Source organism: Poromitra crassiceps (assembly GCF_964638095.1).
Source record: "Poromitra crassiceps genome assembly, chromosome: 22".
In the NCBI taxonomy this organism is placed as follows: domain Eukaryota; kingdom Metazoa; phylum Chordata; class Actinopteri; order Beryciformes; family Melamphaidae; genus Poromitra; species Poromitra crassiceps.
The window spans coordinates 24,495,050-24,512,277 of record NC_139647.1 but is presented as its reverse complement, the minus strand read 5'-3'; the positions used below and the strand labels follow the sequence as shown (position 1 = coordinate 24,512,277).

At 42.7% G+C, this 17,228-nt stretch overlaps 1 protein-coding gene across 1 annotated transcript in view; it reads left to right on the top strand.

The window, feature by feature from the left end:
• Nucleotides 1–17,228, top strand: part of LOC310796442 (uncharacterized protein) — a gene marked incomplete at both ends in the record, with an annotated part of 42,730 nt that overhangs the window by 7,401 nt on the left and 18,101 nt on the right. Inside the window, 14 exons of the mRNA XM_083658624.1 lie at nt 931–1,018; nt 1,265–1,447; nt 1,646–1,735; nt 2,698–2,868; nt 3,436–3,525; nt 6,976–7,105; nt 7,338–7,548; nt 8,232–8,402; nt 8,520–8,658; nt 10,403–10,570; nt 11,774–11,899; nt 12,573–12,641; nt 15,030–15,085; nt 15,768–15,844. Coding sequence (XP_083514750.1) covers nt 931–1,018; nt 1,265–1,447; nt 1,646–1,735; nt 2,698–2,868; nt 3,436–3,525; nt 6,976–7,105; nt 7,338–7,548; nt 8,232–8,402; nt 8,520–8,658; nt 10,403–10,570; nt 11,774–11,899; nt 12,573–12,641; nt 15,030–15,085; nt 15,768–15,844 — 1,769 coding nt within the window. The remainder of the gene's footprint in view (nt 1–930; nt 1,019–1,264; nt 1,448–1,645; nt 1,736–2,697; nt 2,869–3,435; nt 3,526–6,975; nt 7,106–7,337; nt 7,549–8,231; nt 8,403–8,519; nt 8,659–10,402; nt 10,571–11,773; nt 11,900–12,572; nt 12,642–15,029; nt 15,086–15,767; nt 15,845–17,228) is intronic.

Sequence of the window (17,228 nt, the reverse complement as noted above, 5' to 3'; positions counted from 1 at the left end):
TTACCCTGCTGGAGGGTTCCAGACTGCGTTTATGGCCCAATTCTAATGCATGTGTGTGTGTGTGTGTGTGTGCGCGCGCACACACACACACACACACACACACAGAAGATAATACACACACATGCACATACCTATGCATGTGCAAGGTACATATACATCCACGTATACCGTATACACACACAGCGTTCTGACGAGGGCTATGAGCTGCAGCCAGGGTTTGGAAGGTTTTGAGTAGCGCGTGTGTGTGGTTTCTCTCTGCCCAGGGAAGTCACAGTCCTGCCAACCTGCCCTGTCATCTCATGTGGTTTACCCATCAAAGACACACACACACACACACACACACACACACACACACACACACACACACACGTTCAGCACCATGGAGATTGATAAACACTGTGAGAGTAGAGAGTAGAGTAAATCTTTATTTATCCCCCCTGTGGCAATTCATATGCAGCATAACAGAAAATGTAATTTAAAAACATACAGACATGAAACAGTCAAAAGTAGGGATGTCTTAAAACTGTACAATTAAAAGGACAGGAAACCATGTAAGTTAAAACAGAAAAAGGGGCATGAAGTAGGCTACTATTCAATTCAACAGTTCAGACAGCGAATAGCCTCAGGAACAAAAGAATGGCTGTATCTGTTCCTGCAACAGCGGGGCATCCTATACCTGCACCCAGAAGGAAGGAGGGAAAACTCAGGGTAAAGAGGGTGCTGAGGGTCACGCAGGACACCCTGAGCCTTCTTAAGAACCCTCCTCTTATATAGAAGACAGAGGTCATTCAAGTTACAGCCGGTGATTTTGGAGCTCGTCCTGACAATGTTCTTTAGCATGTTCTTGTTTGTCAAGTTTAGGTTCCCAGCATCTAGAGAAGAGCTTATTTACTGGAGTCTCTCTTTACTTTGCTCTTCCCCTCTTGTTAGGTTGCAACTAGCTATGAGGTGCATGTTTACGCCTTGAAGAACTCTCTGACCAGCAGGCCAGTCCAAGGAGAGGTCACCACACTGGACAGTGAGTCTCTCATTTAAGCATTTCAACAAAAACATTGTGTTACCAGTTTGACAAATAAAATGGATGTTTTGATACATGGAAACAGTGAGATGACATTTTTTACATTATTCTTTTCTTGTGCACAGTTGCTGTCAATAGATTTTTGATGTTCAAAAAGCCTCTTTTGTCAATACTCTTTCTATGTCTCTCTCTCTCACTCACTCTCGTTCACCACCCAACCCTTCTCTCTCCTTTCTCTTTCTGCAGATATCAGTCCCCCTCGCCGTGTGCGCATCTCCGGCGTGAAGGACTCCTCCATCACTCTGACCTGGCGCTCCAAGACGGAGACCATCTCTGGCTTCCTGATTGAGGTCACACCCACTTCCGCGACGGGCCACACCCCCATTCACAGGACCATCACCACTGACCTGCGCTCTTACACTATTACAGGTGCGCAAATATAGGAAGATAGATCAATATATAAACATGTGCACACATAAGAATACTTCCCTAACATTACTCAATTGTCAACCTAGATCCGTGGTCGTGCATTATTAGGGATATGAAAGTGGACGCACACGCACACACGCACGCACACACACGCACACGCACACTGACCCCGTTAACCTATGTGTGTCCACTCTTCAGGTCTGCAGCCAGGAACCACTTACAAGATCAACATCTACACTCTGAATGGGAATGGACGCAGCTCCCCGTTCACACTCACTGCCACCACAGGTAATATCCATTAACCATTCAACTCTGGCATGCTCAAAAATGGATGCAAACGCCACAGCATCAAAATATGCACTCTATCAATTTGGGGCAAAATTAGAAAGTAGATAAATTCCAGTAATTCTTTGGGTGAACTCATCATTAAATGCGTACAGTATGTAACTTATACAAAACCAATGATTGGGTAAATGGCAGTACCTAAATGTGCTAACTTGTAGGTACTATTTAGTATTAGGAAGAAGATGTCTACATCCCTGTGTGATCACACGTGCGTGTGTAATAGCTGCCATTTGCCCAAATATTGGTTTTGATACGTATTTAAAGGGATATGCCAACATTTTGGGAGATTGGCCTATTTGCCATATTCCCGATAGTAAAACTAGAATGTGGATAGATGCCTTTCTCTTCCCTGTGCGAGCAGTAGAAAGTGGGTTTCACCCCTCCTGCTAGTGAGCTTAGCAGCTGAATGGTAGTAAACAGTACACGAGCCTGCCACCATTCAGTCACCAAAAATACACATTCCAACAGCGCCAGAAACACTCACGTGTACATGTTGTGCCTCGTGTATTCACCACGCAATGAAATAATCATCCAAAGTTACGGGAAACGGTCATTTTCAAAGGAAATAAATACCAGGAAGTACTGATGACTGCACACAGCGCATGTGCCTCAGGCAAACGCGGAAGTAACTTTGGTTCCACCGCGTTAGTTCTGGCAATGGATTTACTTGGAAAATGGCCGTTTCCCGTAACTTTGGATTATTATTTCATTGCGTGGTGAGTGCACGAGTACTCTCCCAAAATGTTGGCATATCCCTTTAATGATGTCTAACGGTCATTTCCCGAGCAATTCGTTTATTTGCTTTATAGTTTTTGCCCAAATTGATGGAGTGTGTATAGAGGATACATTTGCTATGTATGTATGTTTCTTATGAAAAATAACTGGCTGCTTGTTGTTTCCTCCAGCCAAACCGGTGGTCATCCCTCCCACCAACATCCGTTTCACCTCCCTGACCCCCAGCAGCATCTCCTTCACCTGGGAGCCGTCTCACAGTCCAGGCGTCACTGGCTATTACGTCACCTATGAGGAGGCAGGGGGTTACCCTCTAGAACTCACCCCCCGACTAGTGTCCTCTAGTAAGAGAGTGGCGTCAGCGGAGGACCAAAATGCAAGAATCATTAGCCAATGAACAGCCAGGAATGGGTCTCGCGCTACTTTTGCATGCTAAAATAAAGCAGATAATGTACAATTTGATTCATTTCAAGGGATGAAAAACCCTTTCAAAGTACAACACTGTCTATTTTGATGCAACTCGACAGTGCTGCTTTTTTTACTGAAGAGTTCCACTTTCTACTTCCTGGAAAAAAACTGGTCCATTGGAGTGAATGGAGATGTCAGAACTCTTCTATTATACGGCTCTGCCCCCGACCACACGCCGGACAGAGCTACGCTTTTATCAACGGTGAGTGTGGAGCATGAGATTTACATCAGCTCTGTACATACATGTGTGTACGTACATACATACATGCATGCATGCATACATACACTGTCAATATTCGGAATGGATGAGTTTGTACTGAAAAGACGTCTTTGTAGTTTGTTTTATTTAATCTTTTCATTTTGTGTTTGTTGTGTTTGGTCATAGGTCTGAAACCAGGAACAGAATACGTCATTAAGATTGTGTTTGTTGTGTTTGGTCATAGGTCTGAAACCAGGAACAGAATATGTCATTAAGATTGTTGCCCTGCAGAATGCATTGAGAAGCACACCTCTAGTGGGCAAGGCCAGAACCCGTAAGTGCACCCACCTTCCACCTGATACAAGAGTTCTAGATATCATCGTTAATGGACTGTAGAAACCTCTCCAAATGTGCCCCTTTTATATTTTTACTGAAAGCTTACATTGCCACTATATGATAAACAAAAAGTTATACACTTTCTAAAAAATGTCATTCTGGAGAGACAAGGTCACTAATGATGAGCACATTTTCATTACACATTTACATTGCAAAGATTTTTTTTTAATACAGTACGAGGAATCATCCAGCGTGACGTCACGACACCGCAAATCCACCGGAAGCGCCGCAGTTAACTAGCATGAGTCTCAAAAACTATACATCACATCGCTTATATTTTGACATTCTGAGTGAGAGCAGAAGTAGCTCAAGAGTCTGATGTATACATCAAATCAAAATTAAAATCATAGTCAAATTCCTTGTACTTGGCCAATAAAGCTGATTCTGAAATCTATGTCAGAGAGACCTTGTCAGGAATTGCAATTTGGAGCTTAATTGTAATCTTATCTTATTGTGTCTGAATGTGCTGGATTGTCAGTGTATGTTATTGAATTATCTGACTGTAATGATGCATTACTCCTGCAGGCGGCGTCTGTGAGCTTCCCCCCCTGTTTAGATGGTTCTCATAAACATCAAAGGCCTTAGCCCACAGCAATACATATTTCTGTTAACACGTTCAGTGCCAGCGACGCCATATGGCGTCATTAGAAATTTACCGTACAGTGCCAGCGACGCCAAATGGCGTCATAACTCCAAATTGTTTTTTTGACGGGGGGGTGTCGATCTAAGCTTCTTACGTCGCCTCTAACAATATTGTAGCTATTGGAGGTCGATAACCTATTTTACAAACCCATTAGGTGGCGACAGCACTCTCCTGATCAGAGAAAAAGGAGCCAAACACACAGAAATAGTCACTGGGCAAAATGAGGAAATCGCATCGCATCCGTCCGTATGCATCGACGTGCCTCCATAAACGAGCACAACGCCAGCTGTGCCCCCAGCAGCAGCATCCGCTGTCACAACTGAGCACTTCCATGTACGCTGCAACAGCACATTCACATAATCAGCATTATTATTCCGAACTGGAAGCATGCCAGCCCGTGACAAACACACGCGGAACCAAAAAGCTGAATGTCGCGCACCATTCACTGTGTGTGCGCAGCAAACTCAGCAGAGACTGAGAGCCACCAGACACATAAGACACACCCAGGAGGCGTGTGCAGTTGAGGGGGGGGGGGGGGGGGGGAGCACGGAGAGCAGCAGAGCAGCATACACTTCACCCAGACAGACCCAGACATCAGAAAATTCGCTTCAGAGTCAGAGATGTGCTTGAAATGTTTAATTTCACAAAAGGCTCATTATCTCAGCTCGTAGAAAAAAAGGTATGTTTTTCGTTCAATCGAGCTATCTTCTCCGGCTCATAACTAAAGAACGGAAAATGGGATCAATAAACTTTTTTTTGCAGGTGATAGAAGAGAGTCTCATCGTTATTTGTGCGTGTTCAGTGTTTACATAGTAATTATTAAAAAAATTATATGACTGTTTTAACTCATTAAGTGCCATAGACGACCTAACTCGTCTTACATAATCCAGCGCTTAAGTGCCAAGGACGGACTAACTCGTCTTACATAAAGATTTTTTTTTTTTGACGGTGGGACATCAATCAACCCCTTTTACATCTTCGAGATAACTATTTGGAGCAAGAGCATGTGTGTAATCTATTTTACCGACCACTAAGTGGCGACAGAGACCGAGAGAAGTCACAGCCACGGGACCCAAAAGCCACAAAAGCAGCCGCCTCCCGCGGAAATGGCTTGGCGATTTTACAGTCAGAAGCCCGGACACACACACACAGAACGGACAGAGATCCCTTCCCCCCAGAGCCGCGCAGCAACGCGCGAACACACACACACACACACACACACACACACACACACACACACACACACACACACACCGCGGGAGCAAGCCAGCCATTCAAGGAAATGGCGACGCGATTTTACAGTAATCCATTTCAGACTCGTCTTGCCCGACAGGCAGACAGGCAGGCAGGCAGCAGCAACGCGCTTCTGACACGCCCGCTGTTAGGAGGAAGGAGGAGAAGACACACGGAGGGAGGAGTTTGAATGAGAGGGGTGTTTCCTGTTGTTATGGAGGAAATTACTGTTCAAAACTATTGTTTAGAATGTCTGACGGTCTTACTGATGCCAAAAATGAATGGTTAAAGTGACTGTTTCACAAAAAGCCATTTATCTCTGAATAAATTTCCAGACGCTGAAACCATGCTGTACTCAACGGCTAATATCTACATAACTACTAACTCTGCAAACTAACTCTTTTAGACAGAGAAAGCACACATTCTATTAGTTATTTTTAGATGATTGATGTTCATGAATTCTTAACAGAAAAGAATCCTCGGCTGTTCTAAAATGAGCCAGAATCGTCAAAAACACCCCTGGCACAACTTACCTACAGGAATGAAAACATGGCTGGCATTCAATGTGTTAAAATGCATTGCGGCCTATGTGGCACAGCAAGCAACCTTTTGCCCAAGGGCCGTGGCACTGAAAGTGTTAACAAAGCCCTCATTCAGAGTAACTATAACTACATTTACATGCAGACTCATTTATTAATATCACTATTTAGTCTTACCTTGGGCATCCAATGCAACAATACTGTATAACAATATACTGTATATGACTTCCTTTCAGCTGGAATGGTAGATAAAGATAATAGATAAAGAAAAAGGGAAAAAAGGGAAATTACAAATCTCCTGCCGTTTTAGAGCTATGCTGCACCCTGCTGGCTTCCTTCTGTAACTGCTGTGCCTAAAGAAAAAAATCTGATGGTTGCTTATATTTTTTCCTTACCAAAGGTTGACGTTAGTATTTGTTGTAAGGAAAGATGATCTCAAGTCAGCAGTCATGGGCAACTTTACAATGGTTTCTTGCTTGGTTTCTAAAGCAAAGGGTTCAGGAGTCAAAATGGACCGCAGACACACTGCTGGTGTGTGCAGTGTGTGGCTGAAGAAGGCCAGGTCGCCATTGTAAATAAGAATTTGTTCTTAATGACTTACCTGGTTAAATAAAGGTTAAAGATAAGACTTCATTGATTTACAACACAGCACTAAAACTCGCCGAGCTGTGCATTATTTCCCTGTGTACTGCAGTGTCAGAGATGGACAGGTTTCATGAGTTTCCTGTGATCATATTCACCTTATGTAGCCCCGCCCACTTGACCCAGTTGTGTTATGACTTCCTGTTCAAAACACCGTCTGTTTTACCTGCTGGTCACTATAGTACTGTACTGTCACAGGAAGTGTAAACACAATAGGAAGTAACTGGCTGACCCCTGTGTTGGAACATAAGGTGAATAGGAGCACTGTACAAACATGCTACGAGTGCTAGCGGATCTGTACCTTTTGCTTTGCCCTGCCTGCTTCTTACAGCCAGCACACTTCTGTCTCTCGTCCAATCAGAGTCACTTCCAGATCACCAGCTGTTGGTCCCCGAGCTTCCTGTCCCTCACCGACCCAGCACCGACATCCTGGATGTGCCAGAGCCCTTCAATGACAAGAGGTGAGACCAGGCACAATCATCCTGACTGCTGCTATTATTCATTAGGCAGAACAATGCATGTCCAGAAGCAGCTATTCTTGCTAAGCATTTGAATAGTCCTCACGTTTTATTCTGCTTCTTGAGTTTTGCAATCATCTGTGTTGTTCTCCCTCCCTTTCTCCATTCCTCCCTCCCCTCTACCTCTCCCTCCCCTCTCGCTCCCACCCTTCCTTGCATGTCTTCCTATATCCAGTTTCAACTCCAACCATGTCCATTTGGCTGGCACCGGTGGCCAGAACCAACCGGGCCAGCAGGGCCAGCACATCTACACCGAGTACCAGAACCTGGGCCCTAATAACGGAATCAATAGCGGGCCCAAAGAGGGCCAGAGACCCACTGCAAGAGACCCCCTGATCTACATCCCTCTTACAGGCCAAGATGGAAATCGAGTACCTTTGGTCAGGGTGAGTGAGAGTTCTGTCATGTACTTTATGCTATTGTTTAATACTGTATTCAATTATTATATTGAACAAACTACAATGTTATAATTGTCCTGTCCTTATACTCAGGGCTGTAGTGGGGCGTACACACCGTTTACGTACCTTTTTAAATACAGCATAGCGGTTACTCGCCATTTTATGATGGAAAATGCACATATTTTAAACGTAGATGTCCTTGGTCCTAGCAGGATTTTTCTTTAGGCTAGAGTGAAGCTATTCTTAGCATATTAAACTAGAACACCTAGCGCATTTATTGGTAGCAACCATGTCATGTTAGCTTCAAGCTTGTCAGGAAGGAGGCTAAATAACGCTCCAAAGTCGGGCTAAATTTTGGCGAGGGAAAAACTGGCATGGCCATTTTCAAAGGGGTCCCTTGACCTCTCACCTCAAGATATTTGAATGAGAATGGTTATTGGTACCATTCCTGGAGAACGTGGTTCCTCTCTGTTAGAGGTTGTGATGATAATAATAAAATTATATTTACATTATTTATAGGGATATGATTCGGTTTCAGTTTTCTCATCTCATCTACTGTATCTAGTCTCGTGGGTGACTGAAGTTTATAGTTTTATCCACCTTTTTTATAAGGGCATGACATAGCCTTTTCCCCCACTACAGCCCTGCTCACTGTGTGTTTGGTCCTGCAGGTGAGCGAGGGTCTTCTGCTGGGTCTGCCCTTTGGTTTCCCCGACAATGAGACAGAGCTGCCACAAGAAGCGCAGACAATCACAATCATCTCCTGGCAACCAATCCCTCACAGCTCCGAATATGTGGTGTCCTGTAACCCAATCACACACCTGGAGGAGAGGGACTTCCAGGTACACACGCATACACGCACGCACGCGCGCATGCACACACACACACACACACACACACACACGTAATCGCACGTGGACACACACATTCTAATCACTTTCTCTACCCTTTCCATATAGATGCGTCTTCCTGGCACGTCCACCAGTGCCACATTGATTGGACTGACATCTGGAGCGTCCTATAATGTGATAGTAGAGGCCATGAGGGGCGGGGCTAAAGAGAAGGTTCTGGAGGAAGTTATCACCGCTGGCAATGCTGGTAAAGAAGTCCACACTGACAAAGACCAAGCGCACGCTGAGATGATTTCTCTTCTATTTCACCGTGTTAGACATGGAAGCAAAGCACGCTGAACAGTGCTTCATTCTCATTTTGATTAGATTAGTTCTATCTGTGGCTGTAATGTCCTCCATTTTGTTTATTATACAGGCCAATTCGTAAAGCTTGAGTTTGATATGCATTTATCTATAGTAAATGCTTTAGCTACAGCAAAGTTAGTTGCTTGTCTAATGTTACTATAAATAATAATAATAATAATACATGGCATTTACAGTATATTGCCCTAATTATAATGCTGATTGCGTAGTGTTACATTTATAGCCATTGCATTGATAGTTGTATAGAGCTGAACAGTCACGTGACATTCTTTGCCCCGGAAGTGAATTCCCCCATTCATTTTCTCCATTAGCCATTCAGAAAAATCCTTATAGAACGAGTTTGGGAGAGGGGAGAGACGACAATTTTATTTTTTCCGCCTTTGCCATTTTTGGTTTTTGCTCCAACTGAAATGTTTTATGGTCACTCAAGATACAGTAAGTCACGGGTTGGCTTGGTTCCAGCCTTAAAACTCATCATATAAGGATTTTATTTTTCAAATATCTATGGAGAAAATTAATGGGGGAACTTACTTCCGGGGCTGGAAACGTCACGGACAGTCACGTGACTGTTGAGCTCTATTGAATTTACTGTGATTATTTGGGGCAAATAAAACTAATTCCCGACTATGTTCTCTCTCCCTCGGTGGCAGGAAGAACAAGTCAGGCCACGGTAAAGCACATGGAATGGATACATTTGTAAACAGAGTTTTTTTCTTCCTTCCACCCTCTTACGGCCCGGCCACATCTACGCGTCATTTGACGCGGGCTGACGCTACTGCCCATCCACTTTGTATTGGAACATGCTGCTCGACGCCTCGCAAAGCATGCTGGGAGACCAAGCGACGCGTAGCAGGTTTGTGAAGCCATAGATATATATAAAGGCTAGATGGCTTAAGGCGGAGTCAGCAGCGTCGTTGAACGGCCGTCATCTTGCTACAGTGCCTTTCTGGTACGTTCTATGGTAGCTGGTGACCTGCACAGACAAAAATACTCATAACTCGCTGAAATCTTGACGGATTTACAAACGGTTTGGTTTATTACAAGCATATTCCGTTCCCGAGATAGACCAAAAAAAAAAAACCCCCACTAAAAACACTATTTTTTTGATGAGCTCCAAATTACACCACAATTAAACCGAAGCATCTATGCCATGAGAGGGATTCAGGCACAAAGTTTCATGCAGTTTCATCCATTTCCCTAGGAGTTATGATCATATGATGTTGCCATACTAACCCAACAACAGATGCTCATAACTCCTAGTAGCTCCCTGTAGCAAGATGGCCGCCATGCGACGACGTCGCTCTCCATTGGCCGGCAGCGCGGGTAAGCTATCTAGCCTTTATATATATCTATGTGTGAAGCGACAGTGGGCAACAGAGGGGGCGGGGTGGAATTTGACAAAGTACAAAGCTAGCCAATTGAGCTCGTCCTAGGACCTATCCTACCCTTCCTGTCCTCTTCCACTTCCTCTCTAACACCAATTTTCAAAGAAGCAAAGTAAATCTAGCAGCAGCTAGCTTGGGAGCTAGCTGCTGCTTCCGGATTTCCACGCCCACCAAGCGTCAAGCGTCCATAGAGCCAAGCGTCAGCCCGGGTCAAATGACGCGTAGATGTGGCTGCACCGTTAGTCCCAGGTGACCTCCCCATGTCTGGCAACCGCGACGTGTGCTACGACACGTTCACACACACCTACCACGAGGTGGGCTCCGAGTGGGAGCGCATGTCTGACACGGGCTTCAAGCTGTGGTGCCGCTGCCTGGGCCTGGGCAGCGGCCAATTTAGGTGTGATTCATCCAGTGAGTGGCAGCTTTACTAACCCCATCCCAGCATGCTTTGCAGACACACCATAGAAGTCCAATGATTCTATGTGATTTACTTGAGGAATTTATATAAAGTGGAGGAATTAATATGTCTCAGATTTTGTATAATTTCATTGATTGGGCTGAAAGTGAGGAATGGAAGCACGTGCATTAGCATGGTGGACCCCCCGATCTGGCAATAGTATATGGACAAAGCATCTGAACATCTACATCCTGGTGCTGATAGGTCTTATATGGATCAGGAGAACCAAAATTGTATCTAATTAAAAAGCTTTTTTGATTGATACTTATTGCATTTTATAAATTCCTTCACTATAGTGCAAAACTGCATAGAACATGGACTGTAATATTCTATGCTGAGCAACACAGTAATATAATCTGAGCATGGGCAGCCTTGGCAGGCAATAATTAAATTGTTAATTTACAGTAAATTGCTCTCTATTTTTGTATCGGATATACTATAATGTGCAATGATATAGTTCTATACATTATTTTATATATATTATTCATAATATCGGTATGGTGATTTCCATACCCTGTATATCATATAGGCTACTGTATGGAAACTCAATATATTCTGCCTGTGGTCTGCCCATGTTAGCCTCTCTGCCATGTTTGTAAGCAGCAGTGAAAACATTGCAGTAAGAGGGGATAGCTGCTAGCTAAGCTAAGCTAACTGGCCAGCCTCGGTCTGTTTTTTGTATTGTCCATATCGATAACCTGACGATACCAAAAACTGAGACGAGCAATTGAATATGAAAGTCATATATTCAAGGTAATCGCATGGACTGGGTATGTGTGCGTGTACGTGCGCGATGGGTTCTATTCCACTGGGAACTAATGTACTCTCTCCTCCACATCAGGAGTGATTTTGCGAATGTAGGTTCATTGTGGAGGATGTGATGTTAAAATATGTGGATAGAAATGTGTGTTGCAGAATGGGAATGTTCATTACAGTACCTTGTGTCACATTCTGTGTGTGACTATGATGTGAGTCTTTCTCCTCAGTGGGAACGGGAAACGTTTGAAACAGAATTTAGGTTTGGGGGACGCTCTCATTAAATAATATCTTCTCCCCTTACATCATTATCTACTCCTCTTTCACCCTTCTCTCCCCACACTCCCTTGATCCTCTCTCTCTCTCTCTCTGTCTCTTTTTCTTCTTCGTCCCTCCTTCAGAGTGGTGCCATGACAATGGCAACAACTACCGTATCGGCGAGAAATGGGATCGCCACGCGGAGAACGGTCACATGATGAGCTGCACCTGCCTGGGTAATGGCAAGGGAGAATTCAAATGCGAGCCACGTAAGTCAAGACTGGTACACGTACGCACACACACACACACACACACACACAAGTCAAGTCTATTTTAAGCCCTACTTCACAACAAGCATGTCTCGGAGGGCTTTACAGAGAATATGACTAGCTAGGTCTAGCTAAGCACTATTAATAAACAATCTTATGTTAGAGAGAGAAGGGAGAGAACAGGACAAATAGGGTATACTGGGGCTGGGCGATACAATTGAAATCAATATCACGATAATCATAAGGATCTTTCTCGATATCAATATACTGTATATCACAATATGGTTCATGTAAGCACGTTAAATAATCAACTTATTATCATATATTATTATTGCCTAGCAATTATCACACACACACACACACATTTCAATTCATTTTCAATGACAGCTGTCCATTGTTGTCAGGCAGCGCTGATGACGCGCCCGTCTCCGGCAGATTTCCATCCGTTTTGATGGACACAAAGTTCAGAAACAAATAGATACACACGCTGGTGGTTCACACTCATCCTGTATCACAAGTGTTACTGTTAACGTGTCTTTCGTTCGTTATGGTTCCTTAATGATCTCAAATTGGTTTGTGTACTCCAGCATTATTCATCTTGATGCAATATTGTGTCTTTGATGCATGTCCTCCAGATGAGTCCACGTGTTACGACGACGGCAAAATGTACCAGGTGGGAAATCAGTGGCAGAAGGAATACCTGGGAGCCATCTGTACCTGCACCTGCTATGGAGGACAACAGGTGTGTGTGTGTGTGTGTGTGTGTGTGTGTGTGCGCGCGTGTGCGTGCGCGAGTGTGTGTGTGTGTGTGTCAGATTGGACCAGTGTCTTACGTATCTTCCGAGGACATAGTAGAGAATGTGCTGACATTAGGAGTTAGGCAACAGGTTATCTGGTAAGTCAGAGCTTCCATAGACCTCTCTGAGACACTCTGACAACGCGACCTCTGGCATAGTTATGGCACAAGGGATACAGTGAGGTGACATTCATCATGAAACCGTACATTCCCTGAGCTGACCCCAGGTCAGCTCTTAATACATAATGTTGAATTTTCTTTCTCTCTGTGTGTGTGTGTGTGTGTGTGTCAGAGGTGTAGTGCTATCTAGAGAAGTGGGGGAACGCACCTATATGGGGAACACCTGCACACACACAGGTCCCAACAAAGCGCCCCCCCCCCCGCACGCACACACGCTAACGTTCACGCAGCCTATTCATTAATTAATCGTTCGGGGGGCAATCGCTTATATCAACGAATTAAATGAGCAAACTCACGGATTCCTCAAGTGCTGCAAACCACTGTCACTGACACACGACTAACTTGTGTCCTCTATAAACACTGCAGAAGCCCGTGACATTTGCAGCTCTGAAACTAAAATATGTATATGGGCACAGCAGAGCAGACTCAGTTATCAACACAAACAGCTAAACAATCTCTCAACCAGCGATCACACAAGTTGCACAACTGGCATCTGGCGATGCAAATTGCAATGGGGTGATTAACGCTAACTTTTGATTCAACCGCGTTGAAAAGAAACACGCTTTTAACATTGTTTCTTCATGCTTGTAAACGTACCTTTTTAGCAGCTGGTCCGAAAAATTAAAGGATGTTTGGCTGCCTTTTTCATCTTTACTTGTTATAGTGAGGTACTGGTGGAAAAAAAAATATTTTGATGCTGAAAAAGCCAGTATGTTTCAGTATAGCTTTTATTAAACTGAGGTTTCCCCCGCGCTGTAGCTAGTTAAGGTGGAATGTTTCCTTTTCCTTCAAGCCACGAGTTGATGCTGTGTGAATAATTCAGCCCACCTTAAATATAGTTAAGGTGGAATGTTTCCTTCTCTCTTCAAGCCGCGAGTTGATGCTGTGTGAATAATTCAGCCCACCTTAAATATAGTTAAGGTGGAATGTTTCCTTCTCTCTTCAAGCTGCGAGTTGATGCTGTGTGAATAATTCAGGCCACCTTAAATATAGTTAAGGTGGAATGTTTCCTTCTCTCTTCAAGCCGTGAGTTGATGCTGTGTGAATCATTCAGCCCACCTTAAATATAGTTAAGGTGGAATGTTTCCTTCTCTCTTCAAGCTGCGAGTTGATGCTGTGTGAATAATTCAGGCCACCTTAAATATAGGACGAATGACAACGTTGTCAAGTTTCACTCGTTTTATTGGCTCGACATGCACACACACTGACACACACAAAACACCCCTTGGAGAAGTATGGGAACGCCGTTCCCACGCGTTACATTGGGACTACACCACTGTCCTCCTCGCTGTAGGCTCCTAAGCTCCTTCTTCTAAAGTGCTTTGGGCTACACTGTTGTATGAACTGTGCTATACATTTGATTTTAAGCCTTCTATAGGGATTGGTTAATCAGCAGACATTGTATATGTGTGCTTAGAGAGACTTGAAAAGACAAGGGTTCAAATCCCCATGTTGACAACACTCCCTTACTGAAGTGCCCTTGAGCAACACACTGAATCCCAGCCAGCTCCAGACTCTGACTCTCTGAGCTCTCTGTGGAGGGAGGGGAGAGTAATATTTTTATATTATATATAAAAATTATTATAGAGCTTATTTAACTACCAATATCAATGAAGTATCACATTATATTGGTTTTATGCTTAAAACAACAAGCCATTCAGTGGCCACCTGTGTTATAGTACATTATAATATTCCCACAATATAGGGACTTGTATTTTGTCCATGGTACTTAATAATGAGCTTATGGTAGCCTTATAGTATGGTATTTCTTATGTATATTTGCTTTACTCCATTATGCTCGATGATATTTTGAAGCTTTCAAGTTTCCTGTGATGTTAGCATAGTATTCTATTCATTTTGATTATATGAGTATAGTTCTTTATTCATAAGAGTAGCTTTGCTTTCCCTTGGAGTTGAGTGGACTTCAACCCTTCCAGATGTTTATTTATTTATTTTGTAGCTGTAGTTTAGACCTCGGCTTGTCTTTAAGCTCTCCTAAATAGCCCCAAGAAACTTGATCTTCTCAGGTCCTGATCCAACCAGTTCTAGGGACAAACATCTCCGCGCTGCAGCAGCTCTGGCCTGGACTGTTTGTCTGACAGTATTTGTTGGTGATGTTGGAGATGGTCATGCTTCTCAAACTGTTTCTCACAGATGACGAGTCCCTCTACATCCAGCAAGCGGTCATATTCATTGAAGATGCCATACAGGTAAAGGCATGACCAGACGCACACATGCAGTGTTGGGCAAGTTACTTTCAAAATGTAAGATACTACATATTACTAGTTACTTTCATTTGAAAGTAATATGTTATACTTTACAATATTACTGTCTGTGTAGACTTATTTATTACTCTACTTTTGCATTACTTTCACCAAAATAACAGCAGTAGCAGAATGACATCCCCGCCTCGGAAACATGCTGAAAAATAATTTCAACCATCTTGAAGTCGGTGTAAACTGTACAAAATTCTAAATGTTATTGTTTTCCTTTGTTATTGTCATCTAAGTGGTTATTTGCATAAAAACCACACAATTTGATGAGGAAATTATTATATCTTTATTTAAATATGTGCTTTGATATATATATATAAAAAAAAAAGTAACTCAATTTGTAACTTGTGTTACTTGACAAAGTAACTGGTATAAATTACTGCAATCCTATTGGTAATAAGTTATATTACTGAGTTACTGCTAAAAGTAATATATTACATGTAATATGTTACTTTTGTAATGAGTTACCCCCAACACTGCACACATGACATAATATAATGTTTTGACTGGGGTTAGGCACGTCAATGGGTCAAATATATACGGTGCCGATCATAACAATCATAATCATAATATCTAAACAGACTTGTACTCTGTGCTGTTTTTTGTTGAACTTGTACAGTATCGGTCGATCAACCACCGGGTCGATGCCAGATCGCTGCGTCTGTATCGGTGGTACTACTCAAAGATATTCCAGTGGTAAGTTGCAGTCATTCTACTCATTTCTCTCTGTTAGCCTCTAGCTTCTCTGTGCCGTGGTTCACAATTTCTAACAACTGCTCAGGCGGCCAGGGGGCAGGGGTGGTGTTGTTTATTAAATTGTACTGGGTTTAAAAGTGAAATAAGTCTGATTTTTCCTGCCCCATATCACAAAATGACCATAATATATGTTTTACTACACCAGCTGCTGAGTACAGTAAACTCCCCACCCATTGGAATTCCAAGACTGCAACACGTTCACGCCCCTTCCCTGGGGGTTGTCGAAATGCATTCTGGGAAATGTAGGATATCACTAACTGAAGTAGTTATGAGCAGTGTTGGGCAAGTTACTTTCAAAATGTAATATACTACATATTACTAGTTACTTTCATTTGAAAGTAATAAGTTACTTTACAATATTACTTTCTGTGTAGAGTAACTCATTACCTATTACACTACTTTTGCATTACTTTCACCAAAATAACAGCAGCAGCAGAATGACATCGCCGCCCCGGAACCATCCTGAAAAATAATTTCAACCACCTTGAAATCAATGTAAACAGTCCAAAATTCTAAATGTTATTATTTTCCTTTCTTATTGTCATCTATAGTGGTTATTTGCATAAAAACACACAGTTTGATTAGGAAATGATTGTGTCTTTTTTAAATATGTGCTTTGATTTAATCAAATGTAACTCAATTTGTAACTTGAGTTACTTGACAAAGTAACTGGTATAATATTACTGAAATCCTATAAGTAATAAGTTATATTACTGAGTTACTGCTAAAAGTAATATATTACATGTAATATGTTACTTTTGTAATGAGTTACACCCAACACTGGTTATGAGGCAGGTTGAGGGTAAGTGGTCACAGTTACTGCTAGAATGCACATGAACATCAAAGTATAATACAGTAGATATAACATTACAGACTGTTAATGCAGTATAACAGTGTACGAAGATTTGTCTTTTAAATCCCCTGTAATCTTTACCATAATCCTTTTTGAAGTCACTTATGCTTGAGTTCTATCTGAATAACGCTGTGTGTGTGTGTGTGTGTGTGTGTGTGTGTGTGTGTGTGTGTGTGCGTGCGTGCGTGCGTGCGTGCACATTGAAAGTACCGCAGCTGTGTCTTTAGTATATACTGTAAATCACAAATGATTTATGATAGTTATTTGCTGATTGTAGGATATTTAATCATGTCCTTAATGGAACACATCCTGCAGTTGAGAACGAATCTCGCATTCCTCATGCCTCAATTTACAATACTACTCCCAATTACTAACATAATTGACCATTCATGAAGTTGTGAAGTCTTAAAAAGAAGGAGAAGGTTAAACTAACTTTGAAGAATGATATCAACCCCATTAAAACTTTTTCAT